Source organism: Elephantulus edwardii, unplaced genomic scaffold (genome assembly GCF_000299155.1).
Source record: "Elephantulus edwardii isolate Elephantulus edwardi_28Jun2011 unplaced genomic scaffold, EleEdw1.0 scaffold00045, whole genome shotgun sequence".
NCBI lineage: Eukaryota > Metazoa > Chordata > Mammalia > Macroscelidea > Macroscelididae > Elephantulus > Elephantulus edwardii.
The window spans coordinates 2,971,018-2,997,802 of NW_006399795.1; the positions used below are offsets into that span (position 1 = coordinate 2,971,018).

The 26,785-nt window shown below is 43.2% G+C and overlaps 1 protein-coding gene across 1 annotated transcript in view; it reads right to left on the reverse strand.

Annotated features, from left to right (window-relative positions):
• Positions 1 to 1,004: 1,004 nt before the first annotated feature.
• APITD1 (apoptosis-inducing, TAF9-like domain 1) overlaps positions 1,005 to 26,785 on the reverse strand; it is a 30,820-nt gene continuing 5,039 nt past the window's right edge. The window contains exons 2-5 of the mRNA XM_006885764.1: positions 22,142 to 22,265; positions 20,880 to 20,913; positions 18,381 to 18,447; positions 1,005 to 1,223 (exon numbers count right to left, since the gene is read on the reverse strand). Coding sequence (XP_006885826.1) covers positions 1,005 to 1,223; positions 18,381 to 18,447; positions 20,880 to 20,913; positions 22,142 to 22,265 — 444 coding nt within the window. The remainder of the gene's footprint in view (positions 1,224 to 18,380; positions 18,448 to 20,879; positions 20,914 to 22,141; positions 22,266 to 26,785) is intronic.

Sequence of the window (26,785 nt, forward strand, 5' to 3'; positions counted from 1 at the left end):
TTAACACAATCTTCTTTGTAGTTTCCTCCTTTTTCGGAAAAATTGGCTTGGTCTGCCCACCATAGCCACTCTGCTCCCTGTCATAACGCCGCTTTCCCTGGGCATACACAGAGTCTTTGCCTTTCTTGTACTTTGTCACTTTGTGGTGCTTGCCACACTTTTTGCAAATAAGTCCAGCGAATTTTGGGAACGTTGACCATGTTCATAGGAGCCCTAGCCCCCCTTTATCTATTTTAAATTAAAGAAAGGAAGACAGGGAGATGAAAGTTTTCCGATGGAAAACATTTGCACTAATTATGGAAATACAAAAAGTGGAATAAGAAATGTTCACTTTTGGTCTCAAATGACTCAAGACAGTCAATGTTGGATGTCATCAGTGTCTATATTAGAAGTTTGTTTCAAATTACATGTGAGAGAGGAGAGCATCCACAAGATGAGTTTTATAATCGCAATCCTAGAATAACCCAGAAGTGAAGGCGGCAGCAAACAGCCTCCTGGCCCAGTCCTCACTGCAGCAATTTTCACAATGGTTGAAGGTAGAAACAACCAAAATGCCCTTCAGCTGATACATAAATAAAATGTGGTACCTACACATAATAAAATATTACTCAGTCCGACAGAGAACTGAAGTCCTGAGGCCTGCATAACATGGATGAACCCAGTCTCTCTCGTTTATAAAATAAGCAAATACATAGAAATCGAAGATCATCAGTGGTTCTCAGCGGTGGGAGGGAGGGGGAAGGGGACAGGTTTGCTTAATGACATGGAGTTTACGTTAAAGGTGATAGAATGATTTAGGAGTGTGAGAATGGATGTACAACTAGAAGATTATAGTCAGTGTCGTGGAAGTGTACGTGTAGAAATTGCTGAAATGGGGTGTATTTTGTTAGATACACTTTCACAACATTAAAAACAAAAAGGTGAAGATGAAACATCACTGCTGCTTAATGACTTTTATTTTGTCCATTGTTACACATCTCAGCATGAGTGTTCACAGCTGAGTTTCATTTGCAGGAGGAGAAGGTCTTCCAGAAGAAATTCTTGCAGGGCGCTTTCTCTTGGCGGGTGGCCTGTTGAGGGGGTGGGCCATCCTGCCGCTTGGTCACCACTTTGGCCTCCTCATCTCCAAAGGGTACTGGCCCGGCCTGAGAGGTCCACTCGTTCCACCAAGCTAGGAAAGTCAAGGGTCCTTTCCTCCTCATTTCGGCCACTTCCTGTTGATGCTTTTAAAAAGAAGCACATGGTAAAGGAAAGATAAATCAGCAATCTGGTTCAGCCAGCATTAAAAGACACAGACCCTTTTCTTTCTTTTAACGGGAAGATGTTCCACACAATAAAGCTTATTTCCATCTAAAGGATAAGAAAGTTAAGAGAACACCTTTTAAAAATGCTTTGAGGAGAGAAAACAGCAAGTGACAATTCTCAGTGAAAGGGGGGAATTGGCTTGTCTTGTCCTTAAATAACCCTATTGAAGTCCTTTATTCGAAGACGTAAGAGGAAATGGATCATTTCCCCCTGACACGCGACTGGCCACCAAGCAGTCTCATAGGCCAGCTCAGGCTCGTGTAGCTAAGCTTTTCCATCTTTGGTGACACTCTTAGAAAGTCACACATTTCTCTTTCAGACAGTGATTTTCAAGACTCTAACTTGAGATATTACAGCCTAGTCATTCAAATTCCTTCGAAAGCATCTAAGAGTAAACTGGTGATAAACGACCTGTCTGGAACTCGTCGGGTAATTTCAGAGAAAAATCCATTTTTAATGGTCGAGTTTATGTACTTTCTTGGAACTTTTTCAAAATGGGGAGGAAAAGGAGAGAAATAAATTATCTCATGAAGTTACAATTTCTCACAATGGGAATGTAATGATGGTGATTCATCTGGGCCATGAGCTGCCTGTCTAAACCGAGGCTCCAGACGTGGGCGTGGCTGCAGTGGGCAGCTTGACGGCACTGAGGTGGGCTCGCATGGTCATGCTGCCGAGTGGGCCAGGTAGAAACCACCTGCATGCCGATGCTGCCCTTGAGTGTCAATTTCAATTTCAGTGGTCTAAGAGGGGACATCCCAGTGGGGGAGTCTCAGGGACACATGGACACACAACTTTCAGATGAACAGATCCTGGTGGGTTCACAACTGTAACCACATATGCAGGAGGCAGAGGGTGGGCTGGCCTGTCCCAGGCCTGTACTCACCTTGCTCTGTGAATCAGGAAGGCTGTCCCCCAAGGTCAGAGTGGCGGTGGCCACAGCCCCTTGAAGCAGCAGCAGCAGGAGGTAGAGGGTCGGCAGCATTCTGCGGCCAGGGGTGCGGCTCTCCTGCTCCACTTCGGAACACGATCTTGGCCTTGGTGTTTCGGAAACGCTGTTCTGAGAATTCGTGTCTCTTCTTTGGGGGCTGCAGGTTGGGGATTTTGAGCTCAACCTCCTGCTCTGTTTTTTCGGTATATATACACGTCAAAAGTCATACCCACCTTTCCTCACACTCATCCAGTGACGCAATCAGTGCCCCCAAAAGCGCTCTGGATTGCATTTAACCCCTTAATTAAAGCCTCGGGTCTTTTCCTGTAGTTAGAGTGAATCTGTGCTTAATTTGGAATACATGTGCACTTGCTTCTAAAGAACTTCTACTTCCTCATAATTATGCCTATGGCAAGCAGGAAGCCATGAGAACAAAACCAAGTGATTTAACATAATATAAAATTAGCCCTGGATAAAGAGCTTAACATCTGAAAAGTTTCCTACGTAAAAGTGTGACTGACTCCGTCATGGGCAGAAGAGACAAAAAGCTGATGTGGTCTCACAGATGCTATGACAGCATCCACTCGTGTCACGAATTGCAGGTGAGGACACCCCTGAGAGACACTGCCCAGTGCTCCCTCGCAGCCCAGGCCAGCACACAGGGCTCAAACTGTGAAGTGTGTATGGATCACAACAGGAAGTGGGCTGAGCAAGTCTCTGTGCTACAAGTTTGGAAGGCCACACACTATTTTCAAGGAGGTGGCAACATACTTGAATATTTTTTTTTCTTTTTTAATTTTATTGGGAAAACCATGTTGGGGACAGAAGGGTGAGGATGGGCAGGGATGAAAATTGCAGGGGTGCAGTTGCAGAGCTGCACAATTTGGTTGGTGGGAGGAGCAGGTGAAGGAAATGAAAAGGATTCGGTGTGGAACAGATGCTACAGGGGAATGAATGGTAAGCATAGTCCAATGGTGATTGAACCAACTGTCTTATTGATTTGGGAACTGGACACAGACTCTCTGGCTTCTTCATGCTGAACAGGGGCATTGATGTGAAGGGGGAAAGGGAGGACACTTTATCACCTTACTGGTGTTCTTGGGTTAAAACTGCTTGCCTTCTTGTTCTGTTAGAATATATTTTCCTGACATTTACTCCCCTCTGGACTGCAAAGTGTTTTCCCAGGTGGGTCCAGTGGGGATGGCTGATTGAACCCAGAGGCTCCATCCTCCTTTGCTTCCTTAGCTGGCAGCTGTGTTTCCTTTTTGTCACTGGAACTGGGTTCAGGGTCAGGTCTGGAGTAAAACTCAGTGTTAAGGTTACCTATAGGAAAGGGAGCAAACCTAGAGAGAACAAACTTGTGAGTTACAAATAGAAGGGCTTTGGGGGTGTTACTTTCAGGTTTAATGGGGCAGAGGGTGGCAGAAAGTAGCCTAGATAAAATTCTCTGAATACCCTAGGCATTTTTTTCTACCCAGGAGTCAGATGGCACAACCTGGCAACTGAAGAGCTCACTTTGAGGGCCATGGCGGCTCGTCCCAAGCCGAGGGCCAAAGCCGGGTGCTGAAGACGGCTTGCCCAGAGCCTGGGGCCGAAGATGGCGTGCCCTGAGCTGGGGGCCAAGATGGCGCACCCCAAGAAGGGGGCCGAATACAGCGTGCCTCGAGCTGGGGGCCGTGATGGCTCACCCGAGCTGGGGGCCGAGACAGCGCGCCCTGGGCCGGGGGCTGAAGATGGCATGCCCCAAGCAGGGCAACACCCCTCAGGGGCTGGCTGGCACACTCCCCCACCAATTGCCCCCACCCCAGGCTGGACCCCTCACCTGACCAAAGACTACGTGGCCAGGGACAGCGTTCCCAATTCCAGTACCGCTACTTTTACACCCCCCCCCATAAGTGGTCATACTGTAATTTGAAGTAGGTGTCACTGCCCTCCCCCTTTATAAATGGCAAAGGGAACCAGAGAGTTGTGAACAGACTCCACCCAGGTCTAAACAGTTTTTGGCAGAAGCTTTCAACAGATCAAAATATGTGGTGCATTTAGGATATCGGTCCTCTTGGACATGTGGCCACTGTTAAATGTCATCAAGTAGACAACTCACAGTGACTTTTATCAATCCATTGTTATTGGTGATCTTCTTCTCTGGCCTGTCCAAGGAAACCCAAACCTGCAGGCGGCTGCGTCTCCTACCGCCGGCCATCTTGGCTCCAAGAATTCTCCCCAGAACAAGTCCACCTTGCGGCAGTGTGGCGGCTCTGCTGCACCAGTCTCAGGGAGGCCTGGTGCCTACCATCCATCTTGGGTGAGGGAATCCCTGCGGTCCAGTGGTGGGAGCAGTGTGGGCTCAGCAGCAGGGGGCTGGGAGCTGCGGAACTCACCCATTCCTCCTTGGGAATCCTTGAATTCCTGTTGTTGAGCCTCGATCCTCACTGAAGACCAGTCATCAACTGTTTAACTGTTCAATTACCAATAGAGGTCTGTAGAAGGTCATAGTGGCCCTCCTCCAAGTGGTCCGCTGCTCCCACAGCTCACCACATTGTCTCCACCTCCACCACCATCTTGGATCCCATACTTGAATATTTAATGGTGAGAGTTCTATACTAGTATCCTGACATTGCCATTTCCCTAACCTCTTTGTACTCCTAATTGCCTCATCTATAATCCCCTCTCTTTCTCATAGCTGTCAATCCAGAACCAGTTTTTGGAGGCTGTGAATTGTTTGGTACCAGAGGACTGTCTGTGTCTCATTGACTATGCAAGGCATTTGACTGTGTGGATGACGACAAATTGGGGCTCACCTTGAGGAAGATGGGACTCCCAGAACACTTAATTGTGTTCATGCGAAACCTATACTTGGACCTGGAAACAATAGTCAGAACAAATCAGGGAACTATTACATGGTTCAGGATCAGGAAAGGTTTGCATCAAAGATACATCCTATCCCCATACCTTTTCAATCTATATGCAGAGCAGATCATTCAGGAAACTAGACTTTATGAAGAGGAGTGTGGCAACAGGATTGGAGGAAAGCTCATCAACAACAACTTGTGTTATGCAGATGGCACAACCTTCCCTGTGAAACTAAGGAGCTGAAGTGCTTCCTGCAGAGGGTCAAGGACTATAATCTTCAAAATGGATTGAACTGAAGCTCAACATCAAGAAGACAAAGATTCTCACCACTGGGCCAGTTGGCAGCTTCATGACAGATGGAGAAGAGATTGAGATTATTAACAACTTCAGCTTGCTAGGTTCCATATCAGTACTCTTGGCACCAACAGTCAGAAAATCAAAAGATGAATTACATTGAGAAAGTCTGCTCGCTAGAGTACTGAATAACAATGATGTCAGTGTGGAAACTAAGGTGTGCCTTGATCCTGGCCATGGCCTTTGCAATTACTTGTTGTGCATCAGTAAGTTGGATAATGACTAAGGACAATAGATTAATTGGTGTCTTTGAGCTGTGGTGCTGGAGAAGAGTGTTGAACATACATACCACTGACTGTCAGGAGAACAAATAGGTCAGTCCTGGAGAGGGTGAAACCAGGCTGTTCCCTGGAGACAAGAATTTTGAAGCTCTGTGTCATACTTTGGGCATGGGGCTGGGAGGTACCAGTCCTTGGAGAAGAACATCATGCTTGGAAGGTTGAAGGGACAGCACAGGAGAAGAAGATCCAGAGAGGAAGATCCAAGATGAGATGGATTGACTCAGTGATTGGAGAAATGGGATTGGTCTGTTGGAGACAATGAGGTTGGCATTCCAATCAGGATAGGCAGTGTTCAGAGCTATTGTACATCAGGTTGCTATGAGTTTCAGACAACTTGACAGCACATAACAACAAAGTTCTTGGGAGGAGTCTGGACATCTTTCTCCAGTGAAGCTGCGGGTAGATTCGAACCACCTACCTGTGGTTTAGCAGCACAACTCCCTACAGCCTATGCCATCAGAGCTCCTTATTCATTCATAAAATGAGGATACAGAGGACCTACTACCTGTCTTGAGGGTTGCTGTGAGGACCAAAGAAAAATATTAAGACTCAGAATACATAACAGAACCTCAGAGCCTTCTGAATGATTGTCATGGCAATAGCCTCAATTACTCTCCCACCAGGAGCTCCTACTGCCAAATGACAGCAGTCCCTGATTAGAGCCGTGGAACCCAAGCTCCACACCCAGGGCACATCTTACTTAGGTTTCAGGGGACATATGCTCATACCTGTCACAAAGCAGGCACTGGCTGGAAAAGATATGAGTGGTCATTGATCAGCACCGCAAAGTCTGCTCTTGTGGAGTTGATAATGTTTTGTGCTATGATAATGTTTTTCTGGAAAGGTGTACAATGGAAGCTTTGATTAAAGGGAACTCAGTTCTTTTGACAGGTGCTCACCAATACACCAAGTGCCATCCAGATGACTCCAACTCATAGTGACCCATGTGTGTCCGAGCAGATCTGTGCTCCATAGGGTTTTCAATGGCTCATTATCAGAAGTAGATTGCCAGGTCCTTCTTCCAAAGTGCCTCCAGGCTCACTCAAACCTCCAACCTTTTGGTTAACAGCCAAAAGTGTTACCCCTCTGGTCCCGCCCATGAAAACAAAGATGGTTTATTCCCTAGGACAGAACTTAGGAACCAGATAGAATTTAGAAGGTAACAGATTTTTCTCTAAAAATGGAAGAATCTCATAACAATTGTGTACCATCGAGCCAGAAATGAACCGTAGCTGATCTTCCAGCAGGCTTTCAGAGGCAGCTAATCACGTGGTAGGAGACTGCCTGTCTTCCTCCTGTGGAGCACCTGGTGGATTCGAACCTCATGCCTTTGGAACTGCAGTACAGCTTCCCTGAAATCAACAATGTCTGGGAACCATATACTGAAAGAAAGGGGTTCCTGTGTTGGTGGAGAGGTTGGTCTAAAAAGTCTCTAAAGGTCTTTTATAGATTTTATATTTAGCAAACAGAACAGACATTCCCAACCAACTTTTCTTAGGAACCTGGATTTTGAGGTATTAGCTATAAACAAGCCAGTGCAGACCTTTCCCTATGTGTTCCAGGTACAGAAGGGGACACTCTGAAGATGCACTGGCTCTAGTTAACATCAGGGAAGGGGGAAATTAATGTAAGATCTTTTCTCTTATGCTTTCCAGGAAGTGGCAGAAGTAAAAAGACAGCAAATGTTTTAAATGTAAATTCCATCAAACTACATACATGTTAGCATGTAATTCTGTATGTATTTCAGAGACCTGCTTCTTTATATAGTTAATCATCTCTGAGTCTAGTGAGAATTCAGATGTGCTTCCAGACCTCTGAGGGAGCAAACTCACCAAGAATGGTCCTCTCTCTAGAGGTTCTTTGCCAAATGTCACCAGAGATGGAATGGGAAAGGATGACCATCATCCCCTCAGAAATTCCAGAGTAACTAATCCCTAATGGGGAAAGGTTGTGGAGATGAGAAGGGTCATCAGAACATGGGGAGCAGGCAGTAATTCCCTACAAAGTCTGATCATTTCTGTGTTTAAAACCCTGTAAAGCATGTTTTAAGACCACATATTTAAAATACAAAGCAGAAATATACCACATGAACACAAAGATCACATCAAAGTCAAGCCAATATTTTCCTTTGATCAGATAAACTGATGTCAGCATACTTGTACCAACTGGGGCACCCTATACAACCCTCCAATTGGAAGCCAAGACATTCATGTACATGACTTCACAATTTCTAGCCATGTAGATACTGAGTTTGGGGAGCTTTATAAATCTATAAAAATAAAGGTGTTATAATGGTACCCATTTCCTTTGTTACATAATATCTTGCTGCAAGGTGTTTGTAACCCTATTTTACTGATAAGAATTTCAATTTTCAGAAAGTCATTGTTTTGTTGTTAAGTACCACTGAGTTGGAGCCAGCCCACCAGCAACCCTCCAGTGTGTTTTTCAGAGGCAGTAAACTGTACAGTAGATTGTCCATCTTTCTTCTATGAAGTGGCTGGTGGATTTGAACCATGTGCCTTTGGATTTCCAGTTCAACTCCTTGCCACTAGGCCAACAGAGGTTTCAGAAAGTCATAGTTGCTAGAATTGCAAAACCAGGGGGAAAATCTAGATCAACCTGACCTTTGGAAAGTCTACTGGAATCTATTCCATAAACTCTTCTGGATGAGGGGCTTATTCATTTATTTATTTTACAATTAAGTGATTTATTAAGGAAATAACAATATAGCTTTGGATGAGGCTCAAAAGGTTATAACAGGATCAGGAAGCATAAAGACAAAGCATGGAAGGCTGTCCTCAGTGGAGAGCACATCCCTTTCTTCTTCAGGACTGCAGTTGTGAAAATAAGCATGCCCTTCTCTCAGTCAGTCACAGAGGCCCTTCTCCTAGCCACACAGGCCCTATTCTCAGTCAGGTGGGCCCTCCTCTCCATCACGCAGACCCTCCTCTCAGCCACACAGGCCCTCCTCTCAGCCACAGAGACTATTCTGTCATCCTTGCAGGCCTTTCTCTCAGGCATGCTCAGACTCCCTCTCATCTCCACATGCTCTTCTCAGCCATGCAGGCCTCCTCTTTGAGACAAGTTTCCTCTCAGCTCCTTCAAAACAGACCTCTCTGCCTTCAGTTTCCTTGCTGTCACCACCACCTGCCACGGTGTCCCTTCTGGGCTGCTTGCTGTCCTCAGTGTTACAGACCTTGACATAGGTTAATATTCTTTTAGGAAGTTTTTCTTGTCCCACTCTTTCTCTCTTCTTGCTTTTTCTTCTTTCAGTCTGCTAATCTGGTCAGTTTGGGGTTTTAAAAAAAATTTTTTTTTTAAATTTATTATATTTTGTGTGTGTACCATCAAATCAGGTCTGACTGGTACAGGAGGAGATTGCCCCTCCTTCTCCAGAAAAGCATCTGGTGGATTTGAACCACGTGCCTCTGGGATTGCAGTGTAGCTTCTTGCCACTACGCCACCAGAGCTCCCTTAATCTGGTCAGTTTTAAGGCATAGCTCTCCCATAGTGGCCAGGAACTAACCAATCCCCTTCCTGATAAGTCACAGATCTTTATTTTGCTTAAGTGTATTGACCAATCAGAATATTACCAAAATAAGTATATTTACAAAATCAGGAAAGATATGCATTAGGCTTGTACCCTGTCTCCATACCTATTCAATCTGTATGCTGATCATTTGAAAATCTGGAATATATGAAGAATGTGGCCTCAGGATTGAAAGACTCATCAACAACTTGCATGCTATGCACATGACACAACCCTGTTTGCAACAAGTAAAGAAGACTTGAAATACTTAATGAAAAGATCAAAGACTGCAGCCTTCAATATGGATCAAATTAACATCAGGAAGAAAATACTGAAGTTGTCAATGATTTCATTTCACTTGGATCCACAATGATCATTCAGAGGAACAGCAGTCAAGAAATCAAGACATGTTGCAATGGGAAAATCTACTCTCAAGGACTTCTGTAGAGTGTTAAAAAGCAATAGTTTGAGTTTCAAGACTAAGGTGAGCCTGATTCAAGCTATGATATTTTCAGTTGCTTCCTACACATCTGAAAGTTGGACAATGAATAAGGAAAATGAAAAATAAATGCCTTGGAATTATGATGTTGAAAAGAGTATTGAATATACCATGGACTGCCAATAGAACAAGTAAATCTTAGAGGCAGAGGCTGTGAAACTGTCTCACACACTCTGGGTATGTTGTCAGGAGGGGCCAGTCCTTGGAGAAACAGATCATGGTGGAAAGTCAACAAAAAAGCAGAGTTTCAACAAGATGGACAGTGACTAACAGTGGGATTGAGCAGGGAAGAGACCATGAAGATTTGGCAGAAGAGGGCAAGGTTTCAGTCTGCTGTTCACAGGATGGCTAAGTGGCAGTCAACACCATGCCACCTAACAATTAACCAACGCCTGTAAACGAGGGTACCAATCACAGCGCAGGCTGCAGCCCAGACCCAGACAGAGTTGTCTTATCCCGGAAATGTCAATCAACGTAGACAAGTCACAAACCCTCTGTTGTAGAAAACTAGGGCAAAGGTGACTTCTCAGTGTTCAGGAAAGTCTTTCAAATTGTTTCTCTGAAGGACCTAATGCAAAAGGCCACATAAGGGAACTCAATTCCCACAGATCTACAAGTAAGACAGTTGGGGGCTCAGTGGTAGAACCCTTGCCTACCATGTGAGAGATCAGAGTTTGATTCCTGGCTAATACACTTCCTATGCAGTCTGGCATTGGTGGACTGGATGTTGCTATGATGCAGAATATGTTTTAATGGAGCTTCCAAATAAAAGAAAATTTCAAGATGGAGCAAATGGCTTGCACTTGATTACTAAAGTTGTGTGGCTCAACTGATGGCAGTGGATAGGATTTTTGTTGTTGTTGCTATTGTTACTAGAATAAGACAGATTAGGAAGAAAGGCCTAGCAACCCACTTCTGAAAATCAGCCAGCATTTTGTAATGTTGTGCATCAGGTTACCATAAGTTGGGATCCATTCAAGAGCAACTAACAACATCCACACACTGAATCATGAAGGGCCTTCAGAGCACTTAGTCCAATCTCTCATGTACTGAGCAGCTGCTGTACTAAGTTCACGCACTATGACAACCACCAGCCTTATTTACAGGTGAGATCAAGGTTCAGAGACTGAAGAGTTGAGTCACTCTCATGAAGCCAGTGAACCTAGAAGTCACAAATTGAAAGATCCCTGACCTACAGGTTCTGGAAACGTTGAAACAGTGAATCTCAACTGACACTCAGTATCGATTATGATGGGACCCATGCTTCTTACAGCAGTTGATATCTCCCAGGCTCCTCATCTTTTTTTCCTTCCAAGTAGAAATGGAAATAGGGATTTGTCTGTGATACTGCCTTATTCACACATAGTAGCAAATATGGCTTTTCCCAGTAAAATAAAGAGAAGCCAGAGTGCCATTAAGTTTGCTACTGCTTTGCATTCCTGTATGCCTTCCACGAAGTTCTCAGGGGGCACCCAGGGCTTGTGCTTGACCGCTAGCCTAGAGCTAGGTAGTTCAAACTCACCAGCAGTGCAGAAAGCTCTGGCAATCGGCACACTCATTAAAAACCCCATGGATCTCAGTCCTACCCAGTAGCATGTATGATCATGAGTCAGAATTGACCTCATAACAACGAGTTTGGGTCTTTTGTTTGCTTTTATGCCTTCTAGGAACAACAGCCACAGCTGTCAAACCTTCCTATCCTTTAGTAACTGGTACATTTAGGGAGATCCCACTGTGCCAGGTATGATCACCCTTGGTAGGAAGAGGACATCTGGGCTCAAAGGGCTCAGTAAGAGGCAGGAGGCTCATAGCAGCACATGGCAGAAACAGGTCATACATGGAAAGTTCTGCTTCGAAGCAGGGCCTCTGCCTGTCTTTCATATGTGAAGTCTAAGGGACATACCACATGCCCCCTCACACCTCAGATGCCACTCCTAAGAAGCCCTACCTGACTAAGGCAGAGGTGAAACAATCCAACTGTGTGTCTCTCATCCCTTCCTTCAGGCACACGGATGGAAAAGATAAATAGTAAAGAGTTTGTGTGACCTTAGACAAGTCACCTCGCTCCTCAGTTTTCTCATGCAGAAAATGGGAATATTGAAGAGTGAGGGTGTCACAGAATTGTCTGTGAGGGTCAGGGGTAATGGACATTGCAGGGACATCCAGGGCAAGCTGACTCTCCAGGAGTTTGAAGATATGCCAAAAGGGAGTTTGAGAATTGGTGTTTTAACAAGTGCCCACCCTCTAGGTGGTTCCGAGAAAATGACAATTCCTTGTATAGCTCTGCATGTGACTGTTGATGACTATGAGGCAGAGACTGTACCAGAGAAATGGAGGCTTACCAGGGACGTCTTGGTAGTCCAGCGTCACACAGTGAGGTGGAGAGATGGCAGGATTACCTCTAGACAACCTCCAAACGAGGCAGAACTCACCCCCCGCCCCCATACCCACCACTGTAAAGAGAAACAGAGGTGCAAGCCCTGCAAACCCTGGCTTCAGGAGCACAGCACAGCCTGAACGGGGGCGGCTCCAACTTCTGCACCCCAGACTGGAATCTGGTTGGTGGCGCCCCTGGTGAGCCCACTGGGCAGACAGGAAAACTGTGTCCTATGTTTGTAGAATGAGGGCCCAGATGGGGCCAGCTGTGGAACCCACCCTGTGGCAACCTGGGGGCAGCACTGGACCCTACCTAGCATGCTCAGCATGTCTGGCATGTCCAGCGCTCTCAGTTCCACTTGCAAGGTAACAAGGGGAATCAGGGTCAGTCTGCATGCAAGTGAGCTTAATGAGAGGCTTAAATGAAGCTTATCAAAAAATGAAACTGCTAACACAGCTTTTAGGCTGAAATGAAGACTTCATGATTCATTTTTCTTTCAGAGATGTGAAACACAGATGTTACAATTATTATCTAAGATCAAATGAAATGGTTGGTTAGTTGGAGAACCTGAAGTCGCGAAGGTTAAAGTCCGTTTTCCTGTGGCCATAGCTTTGAGTCAGAACTAGGGTATCTTTTGTTGATCTTATCTGGGCATGCACCCAAAACGACTGCCATAAAACTGCATACAATCATAGTGACAGTGTAAGAAAGCTTAACTATCTACGGGGTTGCTAAGGATGAAAAATCTTTACAGAAGTAGATGATTGCATCATCTCTCTCCTGCAGAGTGGCAGACAAGTTTGAACCATGGACCCCTTGGTTAGCAGTTAAATTCTTTTACCCACACATGATCTTAAATTTGGACATGGGTGGCAGAAATTCTACCTACCATTTTATCAGTTGCCCAATCTAGAGTCAGCACCCCTGAATGTGAATGGCACTTCTTCTAATCAAGTCTGGTGACCTTGGGCAGCTAGATACCCCATCAAGTTTCAGTCTGCTTGTCAAAATGGTAATTATATCTACTTGGATAAAGTTGCAAAGATTCTATACAGCACAGTGCCTGGCACATAGGAAAGGCTCTGTTAATGCCAATCCCCTCTTTGCCCTTTCTCTAAGTGAAGAGGTATATCCTGGACCATAAAAGAAACCCCACAGGAAAAAAAAAAGACAGAATTAAGTTCTTGGAAGCACAGACAGAAGACAAAACACTGAAGTTTTTTTGAGGACTAACCTTGGATTCTACTTCTGCCCAGTTATTGTTACGTGCTGTCGAGTCGGAACCAACACACATACCTGTCCCTCCAGTGGGCTTTGAGAGGCTACAAATCTCATGGAAGATTTCCCATCTTTCTCCTTAGAAGTAGCTCATGGAGTTAAACCATCTGACTTTGAGTTGGCAGTATAACTCTTTACAAGTAGGCCACCAGAGTTCCTTATCTGCCCAGAAGTACTTAACAAATCAGCCAGAGAAATGTCACAAAAAGGGACGTCACCAAGCAGGGAAAATTTATCTGTAGCAAGTAAAAAGGACCATTTCTAAACATCTACCTTTTTCATCTGTGATCAAGGGCTTAAAATTAACATCCTGAAATACTGGTCATCAGAAGAGCTGAACAAAAAATGAAAAAATGCTCAAAATCACTGGCAATTAGAGATGCAAATCAAAGCCACAATAAGATACCATCTCACCCCAGCAGCAGTGACAAAGTTTAGTGGGCAGCAAGTAACAAATGTTTGAGAGGATGCGGAGAGGTGGGAACCCTCATAGAATGTTGATAGGATTGTAAAATAGTACAACACTCTGGTAGGATTTGGTGTTTCCTCAAAAAGCTGAACATAGAAACTATATAACCCAGCTATTCCATTGCTAGGAATATACCCCAAGGAGATTAGAACTGAGACACAAACAGAGATTGGTATACCAATGTTCATAGCAGTTATTCACCATCACAAGAACATGGAAACAGCCCAAATGTCCAACCACAACTGAATGGATTGCGAAACTATGGTATATTCACATGAAGGAAAATTACGCAGCACTCAGGAGCAACAATTGTGAAAAAATATGACATAACTTGCAAGAGACTGGAGAGCATTATTCTGAATGAACTCAATCTCATAAGACCATTATTGTAAAAGGAAGGATAACTAGTAAAAAAAAAAGACAACTAGTAAAATGTGTATGGGGGTTCAAGGAGGGAAGGAGTGGGAGCAGAGCGGTGAAGACGGGTACTGGCAAAATCACAGGGATTCACCAAAATCTAGTGGGTGGAAGGAGGAGGTAAAGGAAATGGGTAAGATCCAGCAGGGACCTGAAAAGACTGAGTAATGGTGGGCATAGTCCAATGGTGATTAATTTTATAAAATACAATGTATGGGAATGATTCTAAGAAACAATGCCAATGAAGGAAAGTGTGTGTGTGGGCAATCTGCATAATAAAAGGAAAAAAAGAAGAGCTAAATAAATAGAACTTTATTCACCTATCTTTCAGAGACTGTCATCTAGCTTGGAAAACTGTATTTGTTGTTGTTTTCTGTGTATTCCTTCTATCTTTTAAAAAAAACTTTTATTTTATATTGGCTTACTTACAAGGTTCATTTTGCTCTGAAAAGTTGACCATAAATGTTTAATTGCCAACATAATTAATTTTAAGAAATATAAACCATTCTAAGACAATGCCTTTTTAGTGTACTTGAGAGTATCTTGCTTAAGTCTCCAGTTCTCTTTTAAATTATTTTTTAATACCAACTATTTTATTACATGCAGCTACCAGTGTATATAAAATAACAAGTAGCCTTGTAAAAATAAACTCATGAAAATTCAGAGGCAGATGTTAAGAACCAACAAAAGTCACTTATCTGTATAGTATGGCACTTGTGTTATACAGATAAGACTTTGTACAGTCTTCAGATTAGTTCTCCTTTGAATATTCACTGGTTCATAAGAATGATTTAGGAAACCTTTGAAAGATTCATTTTACTACAAAAATGAACACTTTTCTGGAATCTAAAGGGATTTGTATTTGAAGATACTCTAGTCAGCAAGGGGTCATGTTGAGCATTCTGCTGACAGAATTGATTGAAATCTACAGCTGCCTGGGAAACCTTCATGTAGTTGAGCCCAGCTTCTGACTGAAGCTGCCGAATCACTTTCTTCACAGCAGGGAGAGTAGAGGAGTCTGGCATGCTGAGCAAGAGAGTGAGGCAGATTCTCCTTTCTGGACCAGTTGCTGTGCGTGTCACCACGCCAGACCACAGGATGGCAGTGGCAGGCCACAACCAGTTCTTTAAGTCAGTGACTTAGAAAAATACAACGCAAAAAGGCTCTTGTTGGATTTATTCCCTAATCTCACTTAGAACTTCAACCTTTTGTGCGGCAACATGCATTTCTGCATGGCTCTACCTGCTGAACAGCTTTTCCAAATGGTGGTCAGTCTAATTCCCACTTTCCACTACTTCAGCCTCCGCTGGTTCCCCTGACTCTTGATTTCCATCCTCCAGCTTCTTTTTCTTCTTTGCCTTTTGTTCTTGGTTGAACTGAGTAATCTCATCACATTTCTCTGTGATGTAGTTCAGCTACAAAAAAAAAAAAAAAGTATAATAACTGCATTTACACCACTTTCTCAATCTAAAAAATAAAACCTAATCTGGAAAAAGGAATCAATTATAGAAATACTATAGAAAATATAGAAAAACTATTGAAACCATAGAAAAACTGTTACTCATAAATCCCAAGCAATATATGCCAATGCATTCCAATGTGTATATACCAGTGTGGTGTTATGTGCCGTCGAGTCGCTTGCGACTCATAGTGACCCTCTGTACAACATCCCTAAACTCTGCTCTGTCCTGTGCCAATCGCACCATCTCTGATACACCCATCCCGATTTCCCCAGTCACTGAATCAATCCACCTCATAGGGAGCTTCCCCTTCTGCGCTGTCCCTCCACCCTACCAAGCATGATGTCCCTCTCCAAGGACCTGTTTCTCCTTGCAACATGTCCAAAGTATGTTAGACGGAGCTGTAGAATCAATCCTTGCCTACATATATATATATATATATATACACACACACACACACACACAGAGCAGTGTACTCCTTGATAATCAAAAGAATTAAATCTCAGAGCTTGTACGAAGCATGGTGATCACAAATATACTCTATAAGGCAGAAATACTATCATCAGCTCCTTTAACTTATTCAGTGAAAATGTAAGAAGCAACTATGATGTATCAGGCATTGTATCTACAAGGTCCCTACCCTCTGCCCTCACAAGATGACTTAGATGTACAAATTTAGCTGCAGCTCTTAGGTAGTAAGCCAAAAAAAAAAAATTAATTTTTAAAAAAATGAAGAAAAAAAATAATAATATAAATACCTAAGGGAAAAAAATTAAGAGTCTGAATAAAAACAACATTGTGAAGTAAACAAATATGCAACAAGCTGGTGACTTCCTAATTAATACTGTAATATGATTTGCAATGAACATTCCTTTGACTGTTCATAGAAATTGCTCCCCAAAGCAGACTATGTAATGACAGTGCACAGAATTTATGGAGAGAGAGAAATGCCTTTTTCACTAAAATAAAGAACCACCAAGCTCCTTAGCTATTAGGAATCACATCATTCTTAACCTTGACTTAACATCTAGGAGAAAGGAGAGAAGATGATGGAGGGCTGGAGTTTCCAACCTCATGGAAACAGCATTAGATTCATGGCTAGAATGTGGAGGTTCAACTATCAAACCACCCAGAAAGCAACACATTTAACTTTGGGGAGTTACTGAACGACAGTGGGCTAATGTGTAAAATGGAGCCAATAAAGTCATGTAATTAACAACCCTCTGTACTACTGGGCTGGGTCATGTGCTCCTCCTCTGTTCACTTCTACTCAGAGCCTCTGAACATGATCTTATAAGTAGGGTCTTTGTAGATGTACTCAGTTAAAATGAGGTCATAGGAGGACCTGTTGTTATGTACTATCCAGCTGAAACTAGTTGTTGTGCACCATCAAGTCAGAACCAACCCACAGCTCACTCCCAGTAGGTTTTCGGAGGCAGTAAATCAGATGGGAGGTGACAGCCTATCATTCTCTCGTTAAGTTGCTGACGGATTTGAACTGTGTGCCTTTGTGTTGGCAGTGCAACTCCTTACCACTAAGCCACCAGAGCTATACTGGAGTGTGTCCTTAATATGACTTATGCCCTTAGGAGAAGAGAAAAAAGAAACAAAACACGGGGAATGTCACATGAAGACAGAAGAGTAGAGAAAAGCAGAAACTGCAGTCAAAAGCCAAAAACTTCTTGGGGCTATAGAAGGTGGAAGAGGCAAGGAAAGAACCTTCTCTTAGAGCCTTGAGAAGGAATATGGTGCTGCAGACACCTTGATCTAAGACTTCTAGTCTCTAGAACTGGGAGACAGTATATCTTTCTTCTTTTTATACCACCCAGTTTGTGGTTATTTTTCTTAGGCAGTTCTAGGAAGCTAATATACCTTGATAGGGTAGTTGTAAAGATTCATTAATGTACATAAAATATTTATAAGAATCCCCTGTAAACTGTAAAGTGCTGTATACAAAGTCACTCATTCAACAAGCATTTATTGAACTCGTAGTAACATATGGTCAGGCAGAATAAAGAACAAAGAGACAAAATACACCCCAGCTCCCATGCTCTCACTAAGCTGATATTACAGGAAGGAGGGTAAACTAGGAGCAGCATTAGACCCAGTCAGCCTCACGGTGTCCTGGATCTGCCAGCAGCCCCAGCGACCAGCCTGAGATGACTAGGTGTCTCTGGTGTCAATGTCCTCCCTCATCTGTAAACCTAGGGCTCAATCTAAATGTTCCTTTCCAAACCTTAACTGCACACTCCAGGTATTCAGATACTCCTTCTATACCTGGTCTTTCAGGGAATTGTGTGCATGAGAATGAAACTGTTCCCAAAGACTCTGCCCAGTGCCCTGCCTCTGACACCAGGCTATAAATGGAACGTGGGACCAAAGTTTTGAGACCTTACAAAAAAGGCAAATTATGAAATCTGAGAGTGCTGATTAGAAAATTTCAAATTGGCTTAGCAAGATTCATCATAATGGAAGAGTGACTATAAATTATAGGCAGGTCTGAAGAGTCCAACCACCTTCGGTTTTTAATGCAAGGTGCCCTGGGGAATACCTTCACGGCTTCCAGTGATTAATTGGGAATAATGTATTCTGATGGGAAAGGGGAGTGAGGAAAGAAATTCATTTCTCACCAGTGAGTTGCTCCTCCTGGCTAAGAGCTTCACGTCGTCTGTGTTAATTGTGCTTCTTTTTGCATGCCTGTAGAAAAGGCAGAAACAATTCACCAAAATGTTTGGTATTACTGAGAACTGGGATGAAACACAAAGGTCCATGGTAAGAGTAACAATGAGTGAGGCTTTCTATAGCCGTGCTTTTTAGATTAAGATAATTAAGCAACAGTGGCATAAAAAGGAGTGAAGTTACTAGTCAAGCCACCAAGTAAAGAAAGAAAGAAAGAGAAAGCAGAGCTCATCTGTCTGCCTCAGATTGAGGCCAAGAAAGCGGTGTTAACACTCTTCCAAAAGTGACCACACAGAAAGTTAGCACAGCATTCAAGAGAAAAGGGACAGAATCCCAAGATCACTGTTTACATAGCTGTGAAAAAGAGGGAAAGAGAATTTCCTTGAAGCCTAGATTCCATTAATACCAAGTTCCTGATGTTCTCCTCCAAAGATAAATGGCATTTGAACGAGAGTCTGGCTCTTCTTCACTGGGACTCAAATTTTCATTCTAATTCTCTTCTCTTTACAAAGTAATTTGAGCTAACAGCTCTAATTAGTTATTACCCTGAATTATACCATTTCTTCTGATTTCAAACTTGCCAAGAAAGAAGCAGGAATAACTCATCTTTGTATTCTCAATAGGTAGCTTTCCCCCAAATTCAAACCTAATGTAGCCAACTCATATGAGCTAGTGCCCAGCACACAGTAAATCCTTACCAAATACGCATTGAGTTAGTTACACCAAAATTATACTCCATAATTCAGCCAAATTAATCCTATTATCCTTATAAATGTGCAAATATCATCTCATCATTCTGGTCACCAAGTGGCAAGAAGCTGTGCTGCAATCCTAAGGGCATGCAGTTCGAGGCCATGAGCTGCTCTGCAGGAGAAGGATGGGCAATCTCCTCTCAGGATTAACTGTCTCTGAAAACGGGAGGGTCAGCTACAGGACGCTTCAGACTCTATGGTACACAACATCATCTCACTGCAACCGACACGATCTGCCTAACAACCAGCAGCCAGGCTGCTCTGTCTGTATTCAGATCTGTATTTACAGTATTCTTGTTAGCTATTGCCAACTGTGACAAACCCTAAACATAAGGAAATAAAACACTGCCTAGTCTGACATAACTGGCCATGTCACCCAGAGAGTTTGGGTTTCCACTGCCCTTTTTTTTTAAGATCACAGGTCCTCTCTGCCTAGCCAGTATGAGTCTGGAAGCTCCACTGAAAGCTGTTGTCCACCATCGTGACAGCACACAAGCACTGATACCTGGGTGGTGGTGGTCTTAGAGAGGCACTGACCAGGAACTGAACCCAGGTCCTCCACATGGAAGGGAAGAATTCTACTACTGAATCAATTTTCAAATAATTATACAATACAGTGTCTGAAAGTTTAATGTGCTACAGTGCTAACTTCCTACTTTCACTTTTATTTCTAGACGTTTCAGAAAAGACTTTTTTTCCATAGCTAACATAGATAGAAATGGCAAGTAAAGGTAAAAAACAGATTTCTCAGGAGACACAGGGAAGACGACGGGCCACACATAAGTTAATGATGAATAGGCCATGTGAGCTAACACTATCGCTTTGGCTCAGATGAAGATTGTAGTTTGTAGAGACTAATATATACAGGGATTGGAAAGATTTAAAGCCTGCCCTCTGTGAACCTACAGATTTAATTCATTCAAAATATTCCTCGGAGAAACAAAGAGCTAATAGGAGCAAGGTGAAAAGTATGGGGTGTGGGAGAAGTTGGCACCAAATCAGAAGTGGTAGCAAATTAGAAAGCTTTAGCCCTTTCAAGCCTTAGTCATTCAAATTGCTTCATAAAAGCAATTTGTTGCAACTGTTTTCAATTACCTAAGGTACTAATTGAAGAGCTGAGTATAAATCACCTGTAAAAGCTAAAGCTTTGCCAGCTGAAAGCCAGTCACCCACTTTCAGGGAGTGAGTCTCACTCCTAACAAATGTGGCAAATGAAAGCCTCTGACTGTAGACGGTGCTGTCATTATCTGTACACCTGTGAGCAATTACATCTGCCATCCCAATGTCATCCTAACGCCACACAGGCAGCACGACCCCGACAGCAATTGCCTCTGGTCCCCTCCTTCCTCTCCTACAGAGCATCAAACCACAGCACAGAAAATGTTTCAAAATACTCAACATCATACACATTCAGAGACCTGCAGACAGTATCCATTACCTTTTCAATCTAGAACTGAATAACTTCTGTTCTTTAACAGAAAATACTTGGAAAGTGGGGGGTTTTTAAGGGGAAAAAAAGTTCTGAATGGACGTGATTAGAGCAGGCACTGCATTCCTGCAGCATAATTAGATACTAGCCTCCACAAAACACCAAAAAATGGGGGGAAACCATGAAACTGCTCCTGAAACATACCACCAGATGGAGAGTATCAATAGAAGGTAAACAAAGAGCATCAGATGATCAAGTCCTCTACCCACCTGGCAAACATTTCAAGGTCTTTGGCAAAATTTTCTGAAAGAGAAGAGAGATATTCTTTAGCCACCATTGCCTCAATCTTGTGAAACAAGATGGAAACGCAATCTATTCTACAGTAAGTACAGTGATTACTATAACAAACCTTTGAAAGGTAAGATCTCAGACTTGAGGCTACATGATCATTTTACAACTGCTGTCAGCCATATTTAAGAAGCCTGGTGGGCGGTGGTTAAGTGCTGCAGTGCAATGGTTCGAACCCAACTAGAGAGCATGGAATCGAAAACCCTGTGGGGAAATTCTATTCTGTCATTTAGAACACTAGGAGTCTGGGTGACTGGCTGGCAATGTCTTTGTGTTTTGGTTTTTATAACCGTTCTATATCCATTACGGGAGCTCTATTGGCCTAGTGGTAAGAACCTGTGCTGCAATCCATAAGGTACATGGTTCAAATCCACCAGCTGCTCTGAGAGAGAAGGATGAGCAATCTCCTCCCGAGTGATTAACTGTCTCTGAGGGTCAGCTATGTATCGGTCCTGACTCAACAGTGCTCAACAACAACAACAACAACAACAACAACAACAATATATCCATTATGATTGTCTTGTTATTCCCTACACCATTCACACTTGATCACAAGTCTTCTGTTTCTTTTCACACCATCTCTGGCTTCTAGAAACTATTTTCTAACTAAGTTTTGTTACAAGTTAGGGCCTGTGAGGAGATAATTACTTCTGAAGTCAAGCAAATGCTCAGGCCACAAGTTCACCTGGCAAATAAATTACAGTAGCATAAAAATGCTATAAAGCATTTAAAGGAAAAAGGTAATGCCCAGTGTTCCAGGCATCTGGATAGTTTTAAACATAGTAAAATAAATGTGCTAATGCCTCCATTCAAATGTATTTTTAATTGTCACGTGGTGGATTCCAACTCTTGGTGACCCCATGGGTACAGGGTAAAAGTGTGCTCCAAAGACTGTCAACGCTAGGGTCTTCTGGAAGCACGTCATCAGTGCTGTCTCCCAAGACACCTCTGGGTGGGTTTGAACTGTCAGTCTTTCGGATAGGAGTCACACATTTAACTGCTTGTACTACCAAGTAACAGAGAAAAAAACCTACACACTTCTTTTCATAAAATATAGCTATGGTGAGAATGTTCTTTGCTTCTTGGAAATACATGCTATATAGTACCCACCCAGAGTTCTCCCAGCCCACCGAAAGGGCTCAGTCAGAACTTAGACACATTCACATGCTACACAGCTACATACCACACTGTCGAAAAGTCAACTCTGAAATCGCTGCAATGGTTTGTTTGCTGAACTGTATCTCCTTGTCTGATGCAACTTCCTCACAAAGACGACCAACAGTGTAGTGAACTGCTGCCTTTAGCCTCTGGGGGGAAATACAATAACCAAAATAATTTCATAAGTAAACATACAAATAAGAGCTTTCCACATCTATAAAAAGGGTCTGCTCATACTAATTTCTGTGGGACTTCTCATGATGGCCAAGTCACTTTCCGCGTGTACTATTTTGGGGAGACATTCTGGAGCATGAGGGATCTCTGGTAGTCTAGTGGTAAGTAGCTATGCTGCCGACCCAAAGCCACGCAGTTTGACTTCATCAGCTGCTCAGTAGTAGAAAGATGAGCAGTCTCCTTTTGACTGATAAGATGGGTGTGATTTAGTACTTCTAAAAATCCACTGAGGATCAGCTATAAGTTGGTTCCAACTTGACCGTATATAAAACAACAAGAACTCTGGAGCATGACTTACAGAAATATTACTTCATAATTAACAACTATTACTACGTAGAGAGCTCTGTTGGCCTAGTGGTAAGGAGTTGTGCTGCCAACCCAAACGTATACAGTTCGAATATATTTTGCTCCATTGGGAAAAAAATGGGCATTTTCCTCCTGTGTGATTTAGAGCCTCTTAAAACCCACTGGAGGCTCAACTATGACTTGGTTCTGACTTCATGACACACAACAAGATTACTATAACAGAGTGAAAAAATATTTAAGTCAGGTTGTTGTTATTGTTAGGTGCTACTGAGTCAAGTACGACCCATGGCGACCTATCTTATGCCATTCTCACACATTAGAGCCCACTGTAGCAGTCACTGTGTCAATCCACCTGGTCAAGGGTCTTCCTCTCCTTCGCTGACCCTCCACCTCTCCAACCATCCCTCTCCAAGGAATAGGCCGTCCTAGCAACATGCCCAAAGTACGTGAGGTGAAGCCTTATCATCTTTGCCTCCTAAGACCACTCTGGCTGCACCTTCTCCAAGTCATATTTATTTGTTCTTCTGGCATTCCATGGGATGTTCAGAACTCTTCTTCAACACCACAGCTCAAAGACATCAATTCTTCTATCATCCTTATGCATTGTCCAGCTCTCAGATGCATAACAAGCAACTAAAAAAGCCTATGAACTGAGTCAGATGCACAAGAGTCCTCAAACTCAATCAATCATTTGGAGAGATCCCTAGCTGCAAACTTTGCCAGTGCAATATGCCTCCTGGTTTCCTGACTGCTGGTACCAAGGGTGTTAACTGTAGATCCAAGTTGTTGACAGTTTGAATCTATTCTTCATCTATCATGATGTTGCCTATTGGTCCAGTGGTAAGAATTTTTGTTTTCTTGACATAGAGATACAATCTTAGGAGTTCTGTGGAGCATGGTGAAAAATCAGTCTGGGATTTTGCCCTCAAGGCAGTTCATCAAATAAACCCATCAGGATTCCACTCTTTCATTGCAAGTTTCTGCCAGCCCTAGGCCTCCATGTCCAAAGGATGAAAGTTCACAATGATACCTGGAAAGGCCATGAAGGCGCATCTCACCCTCCTTTGATTTGGAGGTTACCTGGATAACCATAGAAACCCTCTCTTTTCCTGGTTGTTGTTGTTCTTAGGTGTTGCCAAGTCAAGGATGACTCACAGGGACCCTGTGAATCACAGATCTGAACCCTGCCCTAGCCTGTGCCATCCTCATCATCTCTGACAAACCTGGAAGAGGAAGAGCTTCAAGACAAATGTTAAGGGGAGCTCTGGTGGCCTAGTAGCAAGAAGCTGCACTGCAATCCCAGAGGAACACGGTTCGAGTCCACCAGATGCTCTGCCGGAGAAGGAGGCGCAATATCCTCCTGTACCAGTCAGATCTGATTTGACAGTACATGCACACAAAATAATTTAAAAAAAAAAGACAAATGTTAAGCAAACTCAGGTTTATTTAATATTTTTTGTTTGCTCCCAAGACCATTTTATATTTTATTTTGGTGGAAATATACACAGCAAAGCCCACTCTCATTCCAGTTTCTAGACATTGGCTGAGTGACACTGGTTACGTTATTCCCTTGGGTCAACATCCTCATTACTTGTCTGGTTGTTCCACTTCCATTGAAACTTCCAGCACCCAGTGTTCTCTGTTTTTAAAAAAGATATTGATTCAAGGAAGGACTATCAAAGATGGTCTTCTCTTACCTAAGCTGAATAAAATTTATAATTACAAGAAAAAAAAAAGATATTGAGCAATCTCAGAGGTACGCAGTTCAAATCCACCAGCTGTTCTGCTGGAGAAGGAGGGGCAATCTCCTCCTGTACCAGGCAGATCTGATTTGACGGTACACACAAAAAATAAGAAAATCTTAAAAGAAAAAAGAAAAATACTTATTAAAAAAAAAAAGTCGAATGCCTCCCTCCCCTTTTAAATGCAACACTCGGGTGACAATCTTTATAAAACTAAACTAAGTTTAAGGTGATAACAGTTAGATGCCATGGAGTGGGCTCTGACCCACAGTGACCCCAAGTACAACAGCACAAAGCCACGCTGCATCCCGAGCCATCCCCACAATCTTTGCCTTGCCTACGCCCACTGGAGCCGTCATTGTGAGAGTCCTCTTCTCTTTCCCTGATCCTCTTGCTCAAGCTTGATGCCGTTCTCCAGGGACTGACTCCTGTTCAGCAATGATCTTATGTCAACAAACTTTTGTTGTGTCCCTATCTGGGTCTCTCAGCCAGAAACAGAACACAGCTGGACATGGTGTCAGGAGAGTCTACATAGCATGTAATTACTAAAAGGTGCTTACAATACAGGCAAAATGACGACACACTATAAGAAAACGCCAGGCCAGACGCCAGGGCAGAGGCCAGGGAGACCAGCCTTAGTTTTGAGGGTCAGGAGACTAAGTAAATTGAGACCTTTTGGAATGAGGAGCCAGAGAGGCCATCAACCTGAGAGAGAAGAAGACCCTCCAAGATCTTTTTCAGGTATGCATGGAGAAGAGGAACAGAGGTCCATCCGATCCAGGAAGTGTTGTCTCCCTGCCCTCTCCACCCTGGGCTCTTCAATCTTTTTCAATGTTGAGCACATCACTTAATGGCTAACTCATTAGACTGTAAACTCCTCAAAGGCACGACACTGTCAGTTTTGTTCACCACTCTGCATTTAGTGCCCTAAACAGCTGACTAAATGAATGGGAGATCTGCTACCTTCTTACTACTGAATAGAGAGGTTCTAATTTCTCTGCCTGGATTTAATCCTACAAAACCACAAGCATCAGCCCACCTATGGAAACTTACGAGTCCTTTCAGAGCCACAAGAGAAGCTGGAAATAACAAAAGGGGAGGGAGTGAAACGCTGTCCCTGCTCTCAGGAACTTTGTCTCCCAATATACTCTAATGCTTCAAAGCCACTAAAAATTAAAGACAGAGAAGACTGAAGGTTGAGAACTGTTTCTGAGAAGACTAAAGAAGCAAGATTTCTAAATGCAAAGCTCAATCCCTGACTGGATATTGGGTAAAGAAAACAGATGGCTAAAAAAATACATCTTTGCGACAACTGGTGAAATTTTGACATGTACACTGAATAACTGACTTTATCAATATCCCAAACCCAAATGGAAATTATTAGCACTGAGTCAACTGTCATATAGGGCAGACAACTGCAACATAGATTTTCCAAGGCTGTAATCTTCACAGACGTGGACTGCCACAACTTTCTCCTAAGGAGTGGCTGATGAGTTTGAACCACCAACTTTTCAGTTAGTACCCAAAGCCCTCTAACCACTGTGCCATCAAGGGTCCCTACTAACATATATTATACTTCCTAAATTTGATAATTCATTGAGATCTTGCAGGAGAATACTTTTGTTTTTAGGAGATGTATAACAAAGCATTAAAGATTCTCACCACAAGACCAACTAGCAGCATCAGGACGGATGGTGAAGAGATTGAGATTGTTCACAGCTTTTGTTTGCTCGGCTCCACAGGCAACACTCTTGGCAACAGCAGCCAGGAAATTAAAAGACATATTGCCATGGGAAAGTCTGCAGTTAGGGGCCTCTCCCAAGTGCTGAAGAGCAATCATGTCACTCTGGAGACTAAGGTGCGCCTGATAAAGGCCATGGTCTTTGTAATCACTTGTTATACATCAGAGAGTTGGACAATGACTAGGGAGGATAGAAGGAGAATTGATGCCTTTGAGCTGTGGTGCTGGAGAAGAGTATTGAGGGTACCGTGGATTGCTAAGAAAACAAACAGGTTCATCCTGGAGAGGGTTAAACCGGGCTGCTCCTTGGAGGCAAGGATTTTTTTTTTTTGAGACAAGGATTCTGAAGCTTCATCTGACATGCTTCAGACATGTTGCAAGGAGGAACCAGTCCTTGGAGAGGGACATCATGCTTGGGAGGGTTGAGGGACAGTACAGGAGGGGAAGACCCTCTATGAGGTGGATTGATTCAGTGACAGGGGTAATCGGTGTGGGGGTGTCAGAGATAGTGAAGTTGGCACAGGACAGAGCAGGGTTTAGGGCTGTTGTACATAGGGTCACTATGAGTCGCAGGCAACTCAACAGCACATAACAACAACAATGGCAATCTTTGCATTAAAGATCTTTACATCATGTTGTCATTTGC